The sequence below is a fragment of the Bos indicus x Bos taurus genome, chromosome 4 (genome assembly GCF_003369695.1).
Source record: "Bos indicus x Bos taurus breed Angus x Brahman F1 hybrid chromosome 4, Bos_hybrid_MaternalHap_v2.0, whole genome shotgun sequence".
Taxonomy (NCBI): Eukaryota; Metazoa; Chordata; class Mammalia; order Artiodactyla; family Bovidae; genus Bos; species Bos indicus x Bos taurus.
The window spans coordinates 112,231,855-112,244,929 of record NC_040079.1 but is presented as its reverse complement, the minus strand read 5'-3'; the positions used below and the strand labels follow the sequence as shown (position 1 = coordinate 112,244,929).

Sequence of the window (13,075 nt, the reverse complement as noted above, 5' to 3'; positions counted from 1 at the left end):
TGAAGTCACTCAGTCATGTCCAACTCCTAGCGACCCCATGGACTGCAGCCTACCAGGCTCCTCTGTCCATGGGATTTTCCAGGCGAGAATACTGGAGTGGGGTGCCATTGCCTTCTCCATTAAAGAGCCTAGCTTTCACCAAATATCAATTCCTTGTGATGGCACTCATACCTGCTGTGGTGCTGGTTGCTTTCAATGGAAGGTTTACTTGACAAAACCAATAGGTACCTAATCAAGGTGGCACCTTTACCATGATAATATTAGTAATCAAATATTAAAGGTTTTAAGCTAGTGATAAATGCTTCAGTATAACCCATTCTTTTACTCCCAAAGAGAATATTTAAAATGAAAATATTATCTTAGCTTTGATACCATTATCTGTAATACCCAGTGTATGAAAATTACTGTTATGATAATTTTCACTATTAGTTTCATCTTTCTAAATTCCCCATTTGAAAATAAAAGCGAATTCCTTTTATTAAATAAACACAATAAAATTGAAAGAAATAATTTCACAAAATATAAATTAAGTACATGATTCCATAATGACTTTTATAGCATTAAGTATAGAGGTTATCCTTCTTACTGATATTTTAACAACTTATACTTGAAATTATAAGCTTAATATAGATGGTGGCAATTTTTAGCTTGGAAAACATATAAGAATATGAACATAAAGAGAAATCTGAAACCAAGAATCCTGACATCTGCCACTTGGGAGCTGTGTGAACTTGGGCAAGTCAGTTAACCTTCTCTGAGCTTCTATCATGTCAACTGAAAAATGAAGGTATTAATATTTCCTATGGTTAGTGGGATAATCATCTGAAATAAATGTATGAAAGAACCCAGAAAGACTGGTCCTCGGTGTTAGGTGAATGAATGACTGGATGGATGGATAAATGGATGGCTGGATGGATACATGAGTGGATGGGTGGATGGATGGCTGAATGGACGGACTGATGGGTGGATGGATGACTGTATCAATGGATCAATGGAAGGATGAATGGATCCATAGTTGGAAAGATGGAAGGATAAATGGATGGATAAATGGTTGAATGACTGGATTTGATAAACAAATCAATAATCGTCAAAAAACCCATATGCAAGAAAAAAGAGGAAATGAGGATTAGTATAGGAGACAACAAAAGTATCCACATTAGTAGCCTTAATGTGTATCTACACTGCCACACTATATGTTGTTCAACAGCCACCCAATTACCCATCAGCTGATGAACACACCAACACCCTGTCTCTAGGCAGCTCTCAGGAACCTTGCAGCTCCTCCTCTACACAGTCCAACACTCTCCTTTCCCCTCGACCCATCAACACCTCCATCCATCCCAGGCACAAGTACAGAAAGAGGCTTCTTGGGTACAGCAGACAGAAGTCTAAGATGGCCTCAAGGCACACATGCCTTCTTGTGTGGACACACCCATGGTCAGGTTATCCAGAGTTGGTCAAAGGGGAGATTATCTTGGCTGAACCATCAGCCAAACCCTTTAAAAGAGTCCAGAAGCCCCCCTGTCAAAGAGATGCACTGCTGTCCTTAAAGATGCAGCCATCAGGGCTCCTACAGCTGCAGGAAAGTGAGTTCTACCAACAACCACCTCCAAAGAACACTCTCACTGCAGCCTTGTCAGTCCCGACAGAGGACCCAGCTAGTCAGTGCTCAGACTGTGGCCCCTACAGACTATGAGATGATGAGTGTGTGTGTCCTAAACCGCTGACTTGCTGGGAAGCATGGAAGAGTAATTCATACACTAGGACACACTAGAGCACGGTCCTCAGCAGTTAGCAGGCGTCACTCCTAATGCCTCTCATAATAACCTTAGGAGGCAGGTATGAAGTTTCCATGTTAAACACAAGATGAACATGATTGAGACGTGAAGTCACTGGACCGAAGACACCCCACTTGTTGGTGGGACTGAACAGTCTAAACCTTTATCAGCACGCTTACCCTTAGTCTGTCTTTCTAATCAAAATGCATCCACTTCAAGTAGGGCCAGGAAATCACTTTTAACTCTGCCGTTATTTGCTACTGAGCTTGATCTAGAAGGCAAGTTTGTAGGAGGCCACATACAGCTCTCCAGGCTTTGTGAGACAGCCATCCTGCAGGAACCGAAACCCGGACCTCTCACTGTCACTAGCTATCCTGGGATCCCAAAGGGCTGGGGCTTCAGGTGCACCAGAATTTAAGACCCAGTTCCATGGCATCACAGGCAACAGAATTAGCATGTGCTCAAGGGTGCAGGGGTCTTACAAAGCCAACTGCCAGACCAGCATTTACTGACTTTACACTAAACGAAGGATACAGGTTGGACGGTGGAACAGGAAATTCTTGGCAAGTATGTTCCCAATTTCCACACAGACTGAGTATCTTGTACAAAGCAGGGCTAATTATCAAAATGCAAATTAATCTAAACACATATGGATTACTGTTTTCTTACTTGAATCTTCAGGAATGTTGAATTTCTCTTTGTCATCTCCTAAGAGTTCATGAACTCTAGGCAAGTTAAGAAAGGTGTCAGAGCTGCTAAAGAAAGATGCTTGGTCCTTGCAAACCATCTTCATCAAAGACTGGAAAGAACCAATGGCTGAACTTCTGGCCTGGTTACTCTGTGAAGTCTGAGAACAAAAGAAAAATAAGTCCCAGGCAAACAGTGGCTTAGAGTGATTCCCTCAAAGGCTCCTGAGCCTGCAGTCCCTCCTCCAAAGGAACACAGAAGACTGTCACCACGTCAAAAATACAGTATCTGAGCTTTAGTCTTTTCTGTCCTTGATTTTGCTAGTCTATATGCTTGAAGAGACAAATGTCATACACACACATAAATTATTACTCAATAAATATCACTAACTCAGACTAACCAATAGTATGAATATGTGTCTCTACAACCAAATTTCCCAGATGCCTGAGGATCATCAAAGCAGCCCTCAGCTGATGACCAACCCGAGTACTGCCTCCAAGGCAGGTCCAAGGACACACCACCCGCCCCTCATCCTGCCCCTCCCACTCAACAGGCCCCCACACAGCCCCCTCCCCACCATTTCATTCCAGACAGACAGAGTCCAAGCAAAACAAACCTCAGGATACTAACCTCACTGGACTTTGTGTTTGTATTTGCAATACGTAATCTGTAACCCAATTATTTGTGTGCAAATAAATGTATTGAGGTTTTTGAAAGCAATGTATTCTCTGAGAAGCTAAAAAAGCCCCTGGAATCTCATTTGTGTGGATGATCAATTCTGTGATTTCTTAGGTCACAGAAAACACACATGCGTGGATGGATGTGCCTCCCTGGAGTCTGCTTCCTCGGATTTTGAAGGACACCCCAGGCTTTGCTCTTCATCACGATGTCATAACACTGCTGCCTCCAGAACCATTAAGAGGTCCCCTCAGCCCCATGCTTGGTCATCAATGCACATTTCAGACTTCGAAAGAGAAAGAAAAACAAAGGAGCAAACACAAAGACACAGAGGGTCCACACCTTTCTCGGGGCCAAGACCAAACACCCACCTGCTGGAAGTCGGGTGCATCCAGCAAAGCAGTGATCTTAAATTCATGGAGGAATGCGGGAAGGCGCTCAAGGACGCGGCCAGCTCTGGGGAGCAGGTGGCTGAGGCTGGACACGACGTCCAGCAGGGCCCTCAGCAGGCTACTGGCTTCAGCAGGAAGCAGAGTCTCAAAAGAAACACAACACGACGTAACCAACGCTGGACAGTGAAGGGAGTGAAGAGTGTTATTGGATTTTATCCTCTTGAGCCTGGGAGACACCTCTGTTGTGCCCTGTGAGGTCCTCTCTATCGGCTCCATTTCTGGAGCACACTCTACCGCACCGGGATTGTCAGCACGTAAAGCAGGGGCAGATGGGACCTGTTGTTAAAATTCAAACCACTTTCAAAATTCTTTCTAGTACTTTTCTGGCAGTTTAGTGGTTAAGACTCCATACTTCTACTGCACGTGGGAAGGACTTGATCCCTGGTGGGGGACCTAGGATCCCACCTGCGACGTGGCCATAAACAAACAAATGAATAAATAAAACAATCAGTTCGTGTGTGCTAAGTCACTTCAGGCGTGTCTTACTCTTTGTGACCCCATGGACTGTAGCCCACCAGGCTCCTCTGTCCATGGGACTCTCCAGGCAAGAGTATTGGAGTGAGTTGCCATGCCCTCCTCCAGGGAATCTTTCCACCCCGGGGACGGAACCTGCATCTCTTACATCTCCTACATTGGCAGGCAGGTTCTTTACCACTAGTACCATCTGGGAAGCCCAAAATAGTTTGCATCTGTATCTAAAGGCTGAGTCTTAACCTTGAATACTTACATTTACAAAAAAATTGAATAATTAAGCATCCAATTTAAGAGGTTAGAAAATGAGCAACAAAATTACCCCTAAAGAGATCAAAAAAGGAAACATTTAATAATAATGATAGAAGCAGAAATTAATGAATTGGAAAACAACAGCAAAAACGATAGAACTAAAAAACATTTTTTTTAGTCTAAAAAAAATATTTCTGTCTTTGGGGTGCCCTGAGTGGAAATTTAAGAAGAGAGTCAAAATGAGATAGTTGTTACGTGTGAGACAGTTTCCATCTATCCACTGCCTCCCTGGGTCACAGCACACATCCTTTCCAGTCCTCCTAGGTCACAGCACACATCCTTTCCAGTACTCCTAGGTCACAGCACACATCCTTTGCAGTCCTCCTAGGTCACAGCACACATCCTTTCCAGTCCTCCTAGGTCACAGCACACATCCTTTCCAGTCCTCCCTGCCCCTGCAGGCTGTGTGCTGGGGCTGGTTTTGTGGGTGAAGAACCTGAGTTCAGAGAGATGCAAGGGTTCCCACAGCATCACAGCTGGATGATCAGGGCCAGGAATGCAACCTGGGTGCTTTAGAGACGTCAGTGTCTCCTTATCCTGGGACCCACCTGTGCCGTCACCACTGAATGCTCTACACTTGACTTATGCATGGCATCCTCTTGGTTTGGGGATGTAAATTCCATGGAGGCAGGGATTTTTGCCTGTCGTGGTCACTGATGTGGCCACAGGGACTAGAACAGCCTTTGGCAATACTGGTTGCTTAGCACAGGGAACTCTACTCAATGTTTTGTAATAATCCATAAGGTTGTTTCCCCTTTCCTATAAGGGGAATGGAGCTTCCCAGGTGGCTCAGTGGTAAAGAATCTGCCTGCAGTGCTGGAGATGCAGAAGACTTGGGTTTGACCCCTGGGTTGGGAAGATCCCCTGGAGGAGGGCATGGCAACCCACTCTAGTACTCTTGCCTGGAGAATCCCATGGACAGAGGAGCCTGGTGGGCTACAGTCCACAGGGTCGCAAAGAGTCAGGCACAACTCAAATGACTGAACACACACATATAAGGGGAAAGAATCTGAAAAAATAGTCATGTATGTATAAGTGAATCACTGTGCTATATATCTGAAACTAATACAATACTATAAACCAACTATAATTTAAAAGGTTAAAAAATTTTTTAAAAGATTGTCATGGGATTTCCCTGGCAGTCCAGCGGTTAAGACTTTGCCTTCCAAGGCAGGGGGTGTGGGTTCAATCCCTGGTCAGACAGCTAAGATCTCACATGCCTTATGGCCATAAAACCAAAACAGAAACAATATTGCAACAAATTCAATAAAGATTTTTAAATGGTCCAGATCAAAAAAAAAGTTTTTTTGGAGACTGTGTTAGGAGAAAATGTCAACAAACAAATAAATAAAAATTTCCAAAAAATACCAGTCTCTGGATGAATGGGTAAGTCAGCAAACTCTGCCTCTTCCCACAGAGGTGGAGGCTGCACAGTAGGTCTCCTCCCTTTGCTCTCATCTGAATTTCCAGGTTTGCATACTCGGGCCTTGGACCCTAACAATTCTGCACCTGCCACATGGCTGCTGGCTCTGCCCATGACCTGCAGGACAGAAGCCCCGCTCTGTCCCTCACACACTCAAAACAAAGCGACTGTCCTCAGTTAAGGCAACAGAGACACCTTGGACAGGAGCAAAGGGAGTGCTGGCTCTTGTCACATTTCCACCGCCTTTCTAACTGCAGCTGCACCTGAGAAGTTGCCCTCAGGGACACTGGCTGTTGCGTGGCTAGATTTGGGACCCAGCAGCTAAGGCCAGAGGAACACACTGGACATTAACCACAAATGGTGTCTTGTGAAATGCACCTTAGCTTCGCTGTCAGTCGAGAGGCCCGGGGCGTAGGCTGAGCCTGCTGATGCCTGGGCTTGGTGTGGCTCCCATGTGCGTCCATAGGGCTCTAACACCAGAGCATCACCATGGACCAACAGGCTTCCCTGGAGCCGGGAAACTAGAAGGAGCTGGTGCTACTAATGGTGGTGTACATTTCATGGTGTCTGGGAGAGCGACTCCAACCCAGTATTCCATCCCTATGGCCCTTGTCAAAGTAACTATCTGGGCCCGAGAAGCACCAGTTTCAAATCGGTCGCTTCTGTGTGCCTAAGAGAGCTGGCCTCTGCCGGGCAGCATGTTTCCCAAAGTGCACGTGGCACAGTGAAGAGGCCTGCTGAGCACAGGACCCACCCGCCTGCACGTGAGCTGGAGGTCCGGACACTCCTCGGTGGGGGCGGCCTCACCAGTCATGGAGACTCAGGACATGCTCATTCTCCTGCTTGTGAGCTTGAAATGAAAATTCTGAAATGTTCAGAATTAATTCTCATCCTGAGAGTTATTCTTTGTTCCGTGTGTGTGTGTATGATACAACATCCACCCACTGGATTCTTGGAGTTACTGAAAAGAGGGAGGCCACGGAGGAAACAGGACTGGACTGGCAAATCTGCCTTTTCCTGAGCCCGAAACTGTCCTTTGGGATGTGGAGCGCCCAAAGCCACCATGCTAACTCCGATCGGCCCAGATGTCGGCTGATCTCCCTGGGGAGAAACTTGGAGCAAGACCAGCCCCTAGAGGTCAAGGGTGAAGGGTCTGGAGACATAAGCAGAGTGGAGGCCGGGAGATGAGGAAGTTCTAGACGAGGCAGGACCAAGAGCGCAAGATCCAGGCCATGAGCCATGTGCGTGCAATCCCTCGGGCATAAATCCTGTGTGCAGCAGGGGCTGGGCTCCCCAGGCAGCTGTCCCACGGTCACCCTCAGCTCCTTCTCACTCACACTATAACCGTCGGTTCCTCCCACCTCCCTCCCCTCACCTGCTGGGCGTGGGCATGTGGTGGCGGTGGGGGAGGTAACAAGCTGGTTCACACAGGAAGGGGCTGCCCGATGCCCCTACCATCTGCACACCTTCTCCTGGACAGGCCACAGCAGAGGTGGGCACGTCCCCTCATGGGACACAGTCCGTGTGCCCCAGGATGTAACGGGGGGCAGAGGAGGTCATGGCCAAGGTAGGGGAATGGCTCTGACTCAGAGGGGCCACTAGGGGTGATGGGCAGCAGAACCCAGCCTCCCAGAGAAAGTCAGACCAGTGCTCCTCAAAGAGGAGGGAGCAGGTGCTAAGCTCGGGTGGTGACTCTGTTCACTGGTCCTTCCACAGTGAGCACGCTGACTGCACCAGTGCTACGCCAAATGTCCTGATGGGTCTAACTGCAAGGGCCCTAGAAAATCTCCTGAGCAACCCTTGACTCCAAGCCCCCCAACCCAGAGGTGGTGCCCAGGAGGCTCGGGGACAGGCCAAGGCTGTGAACTCTGCACCTGCCTTGCTGGCCCTGAGGCATCCACACCGGCCCCTCATGCTGCCCAAGCCAGACCAGCACCCGCCTTCCCCTTACCTTGTAAACGAAGTTCCGCAGGTCCAGGTTTCGAGCCAACACCACGATCATGGAAAACACCTGGGCCCTGGGCAGGCCACACAGCTCCCTCGCTGCAGACTCGGACTTTCCATCTTCAGGGAACTGGAGCAGGAGCTGAAGAATGTCCCTGTTGCAACTTCCAGACAAAGCCACTGTCAGGACACTGGGCAGCACCTGTGTCAAAGCATGAGGGTTGGACATGACTATGCCTGAGATGTGGAGTCCCCGGACTCAGAACGCCCCAGTGATGAGACCTTGGAAAGCCCATTCTCCCAAGATGCTGAGGCTTTACCTGCATTTTCATGGATTCCCCAAACCCTGTGTTATTTCAAACATTTTGAAGGGAAAGGTTTCCAAAATGTACACATAATCCCCTGAATCTGTAGGCAACAGAGTGATGACTTGGGACCTTCAGGCCCCCAGCTGCCTCCCACCCTCCACCCAAGGTGCTCTCAGAAGTCATGTCTGTGTCTGTCCCTCTGACAGTGAGTCTTAGCCTTTGCTCTCAGGTTATCAGTTTTTTTTTTTATTTTTCACTGTTATCAGCGTGAACCATTTTTTCTCCTCCATCTCCAACTAGAAACCAGATTTCCAAGGCAGTTATCATTTTTGAAAAGAAAAAGCAAACAGTGTGAAAAGCAGGGCCCGAGGACAGCTGTGCTGCTCTTGGGCACACCGCTGTTCCCTCTGTGAGAAGGCCGGGGCTGCGTCTCTGCCTGGGAATGAATTCCGGTTAATGGTCTTCTGGTTAATGTGACAAATTATAAAGCAGAATTTAAAACAAGCAGCAGACTTCCTGTTGTGTTCATACTCTGATGGCTGCGATTACTGCAAAACATTCCAGCCAAGAGGGACCCTCTGTGAACAAGAGCTACTGTTCCCTTATTAGGAGCCTTGTAAACATGGAGAACTCATCAGATGCTTTCATGTAATGCCATAAAAAGCCCCCAGCATCATTAAGAGGTAGAACGATGGACTAATGGGGGTTCTCTAGAGAACAGAAACTATAGGATGCGCATCTTCTGGGAGACTTTTTTAAGGAATTGGCTCACTCAGTTGTCGGGGCTTGGCAAGACCATGCTCTGCACGGTCGGCTGGCATCAGGGAAGCCCAGGGACAAGCCAACATGGCAGACTAGCCCCAGGAGCCACCTGGAGGCAGAATCCCCCTTGCCCGGGAAGCCTCTGTCTTTTTACTTAGTTCTTCAACCTATTGGATGAGGCCCACCCATAGTACAAAGAGTAATCTGCTCAAGACTGGACTGCAAGGAGATCAAACCACTCAGTCCTTAAGGAAATCAATCTTGAATACTCATTGGAAAGACTGATGCTGAAGCTGAAGCTCCAACATGATGGCCTCGTGATGCAAAGAGCTGACTCATTGGAAATGACCCTGATACTGGGAAAGATTGAGGGCAGGAGGAGAAGGGGGCAACAGAGGATGAGATGGTTGGATGGTGTCATTGATTCAATGGACATGAGTTTGAGCAAGCTCGGAGAGATGGTGAGGGACAGGGAAGCCTGGCGTGCTGCAGCCCATGAGGTTGCAAAGAGTCAGACAGAACTGAGCAATAGAACAACAACCACCATCTGCACAAAGTCTACGATTTCAATGTTAATCTCATCTAAAAAATAACTTCGCAGGGACACTTAGATTGCTATCTGGCCAAATATCTGGGTACTGTGGCCTAGCCCTATATACATATAAAACTAACCATCACAAACGGAGAGAGAATTTAATATGCTGATGGACATTTTGAATCTTTGAGAAAGATGTTGTTTTCATACCTAATTAACCAAAAGCTCTTTTTCCATAGGGGACTTAGGAGGCACGGATGTACCTTGGGAAAGATTTCCTTGTTCCACTGTTCCATCACGGTCTCTAAGGGAAGGTGCATGCCTCTGGTTGAAAGAGGGTTTCAAAGAGGGGTTGGGGGGGTAATGTACATCCACCCTTCACTTTGATTAGGGAAGCCCCTCTTTGGCCAGTTCTGTAAAACAGACTTCCATGGACGTTCTCCTTGAGTCGGGATCACTGCCCCGGTCTCATGTGGGCACCAACCAGAACCAGCTGGTGAGGGTCCCTCTGCACCATCTCAGCATCAAGCGTGGTCCCCAAGAAAGATCATATTCCATGCATCATTTAGAATTTAGCCCTAAAGACAACATTTGTCTTAAAACTTGTATACATGTCTCTCAACCAACGGGGAGGGCCCAGGGGCTGCCTTCATGCAGAAACCTCACGGCCACACCACATACAGAACAGCGCCTTGCACCCTGTCTGCTTCCATGCCTGCTCTGTGCCTCCCTACTTCATTCTTTATCTTTGTTTTTAATTTTACTGTGACCACTTTCCATGCATAAAAGGCACCTGAAACAGGCAGGGAGTAAGAAAAACAGAGAAAATACTCAGTTTTGTTGGACTCAAAATATCATGGGTGAATCCGTTTTAGAGTCAGTCATCTTTCAGCTCAGACTGGTCCAGGCAGTTTAATTAAACATGCGGATGCCAAGTTGCCAGCACCTTTCCTACGTGTCCACATCTGCTTGGAAAACTTCAAGGAGCCAGGGGTCCAGGGCAGACAGCTCCCCACCACTGTGATCCAAGCACACACACACACACACACTCGATGAGACATTCATTTGCGTTCACAGACTCCCTATAAAAGTGGAAGTGATCGCCAGGAGAGATATTTGCATTTTCAGCAGGAGCTTGTTTCCTGGGATCTGCCAAAACGCTAACTGCGCTCAGAGCAGCAGTTCAGAGGTGGGTTTGCACAGCTGGTAATTTCAGAGTCAGAGGCGCACAGAAACACTGGGAGGAATCACTGTTCTCAGCCTAATTGTGACTAGAAGAAAAGCACCGACAGTGACGGGGAAGGATGGGGAACATCACAGGAGGTGACTGGACCACCTCCGCTTTTGTCAAAGCAAAGAAGTGGGACTGGATACTAGGCACCAGTTTCTACAGGACAGAGAGGAGCTGGGGCCCGGCTCTGCCCGCACAGTGAAGAGGCCTGGATGGGTGCAATGAGAGGGCAGTAGGTGGCTCCTAGACCATCTGGAAGAGCTGCAGCCACACGCAGTGGGAAGGCCATGGGGAGGACTCAGGAAGGGTCCAGAATAAGGCAACTCCAACTCCTCCTGTGGGACCTCCCAGAGGTCAACACTGTTAGCCTGAGTTTAACCATCTGAGCAAAAGAGACGATAACAAGACCCAAAAGTGCTCCAAGGGGAGAACCAAACGAGATCATCATAAATGACACACAGCCCAGTGACATCCATTATAGCTGACAGGAGGCTAACAGCAAAAACAGAGCTTGACTTACTGGAATGTGAGGAAAGATGTGTAAGAATTAGATGGGTTTACTGATTGAAAAGTATTGAATTTAAGAACGAGAGTTAAATTAGTGAATTCCTTCTTTGCTTCCATACTCCTATAAAAAGTCTATGGGCCAGCATCAAGCCCCCCATCCTGTCCTGAAGTGGCAGTAAGGGGGAGGGCCTGCCCCCAAGACAGTCACCCACCAGCTGCAGGCCTGGTGGGAAACTCCACTCCCCCCCAAGACCCCAACCCCGGCCCATCCCCAGGGCCCCCTCCTCCCAGGGCTTCAGACAGTATAACAGTCTATCACCAAGAGTGTTTTAGAAGTCAAGAAGAAAGGTAAAACCACCTTAGCTTTATCTCTTAAACTTTAGAAATGACTGTCAGATAATGTCAGCCCTGGTGTGAATTCTGACCCTGGGTTAGCCACGAGCCCTTTAAGAATATGGCAATTGCTAAAATCATGCCAGATCAATTCAAAGTCATTTTCTTTCAAAGGCAGAGTTATTAGATTAGTATGTTACCAGGGCACTAATGGTAAAGAACTCTCCCGCCCAATGCAGGAGACATAGGAGATGCAGGTTTTATCTCTGGGTCAGGAAGATCCCCTGGAGGAGCGCATGGCAACCCACTCCAGTATTCTTGCCTGGAGAATTCCATGGACAAAGGAGCCTGGTGGGCTACAATCCACGGGGTTGCAAAGAGTAGGTCATGACTGAAGTGGCTTAGCACACACACAAGTTACCAGTTGTGCTACAGCTGGTCTAAGAGCCCAAACTGTTAAACAGGTGCGAGTTGGCAACTGCTCAGGTCACAAGCCTCTTTCTACATTGATAACACGAATGAGATACAGATGGTGTGATTTTCTCCTTTGTGACTAGCCAAGATGAGAGACAAATGACACTCTGCAAAGTGGATCAGGACTGAAAACACCTTGATGGTTAGAATAATTGGCCAGAATCGGTAAGAAATACTTTCTGCAGAAATTAATGCAATCAATCTTAAGACTTAGGCTTAAAAATATTTACCTAAGTGTGAGTAATGAAATAGAGGCCCCATTAGAGGGGCCATTCAACATTTTTGTTTCTTTACTGACAGTGGGGGTCTGAAGCTCCCCAAGTTAAAAGGGCCTTATGTAAGCTCCAATCTGAAGCCACAGGGGTGGGGTTACCTGCAGGCAAGGCTAGCACCAGCTCCCTCAGGTAAAATGCTGCATGGTTGGCGGTGCCTTTTTTCTTTAATATATTTATTACTGATGCATTTGAATGCACAGGGTCTTAGTTGTGGCACTCAAGATCTTAGATCTTCACTGTGGCATGCGGGATCTTCACTTGTAGCACCTGGGATCTAGTTCCCTGACCAGGGATGAAACTCAGGCCTCCTACATTGGGAGCTCGGAGTCTCAGCCACTGGACTACCAGGGAAGTCCCTTAAAGGGCACACCTGGCCACAGTCCTCTGCGTGGGCCAGAAACTCTTAACTCCACTCACAAAGTAATTATTTCTTTCTCTCTCAGGGAAGAGAAAAGCCAGAATGAGCCAGTTGTTTACCGGGGTCCACTCTGAAACGAGTTACACCAAGAACTATCCATTGCAGCTTTCCAGAAGACAAGCCTCATGTGCTGTAACAAATGGGACGTGTGGAGCTGGCTGAATCCGGACCAGGCATCTCTCAGCTAACAGAGCACCAGTCCCTCCTGATGCTCAGTGACGGCCTCCTCGAGTGAGAGAGAGAAACTGTGCCAGGCCTACCAAATGCATGCATTTCTGCCCGAGGGACATAAATAAGACAAGGTTTCAGAGTACCTCTTCCCTTTAGAAGCCTCCCAGGAGAGATCGGAGCCGGGGCAGCCCTTCCCTTCCTCCCTCCATAAGTACCTGGGTGCTGGGGGGAGGGAAGGGACAAAGCTGCTGAGGATGCTAGAACCCAGTCTTCCCCAGCTGAGAGCATCCAGGGAGAAGAAGCGCCTCTGGTTGCT

At 47.8% G+C, this 13,075-nt stretch overlaps 1 protein-coding gene across 1 annotated transcript in view; it reads right to left on the bottom strand.

The window, feature by feature from the left end:
* ABCA13 (ATP binding cassette subfamily A member 13) overlaps positions 1-13,075 on the bottom strand; it is a 353,566-nt gene that overhangs the window by 284,469 nt on the left and 56,022 nt on the right. Inside the window, exons 15-17 of the mRNA XM_027538443.1 lie at positions 7,753-7,947; positions 3,515-3,679; positions 2,448-2,625 (exon numbers count right to left, since the gene is read on the bottom strand). Of these exons, the coding sequence (XP_027394244.1) occupies positions 2,448-2,625; positions 3,515-3,679; positions 7,753-7,947 (538 nt within the window). The remainder of the gene's footprint in view (positions 1-2,447; positions 2,626-3,514; positions 3,680-7,752; positions 7,948-13,075) is intronic.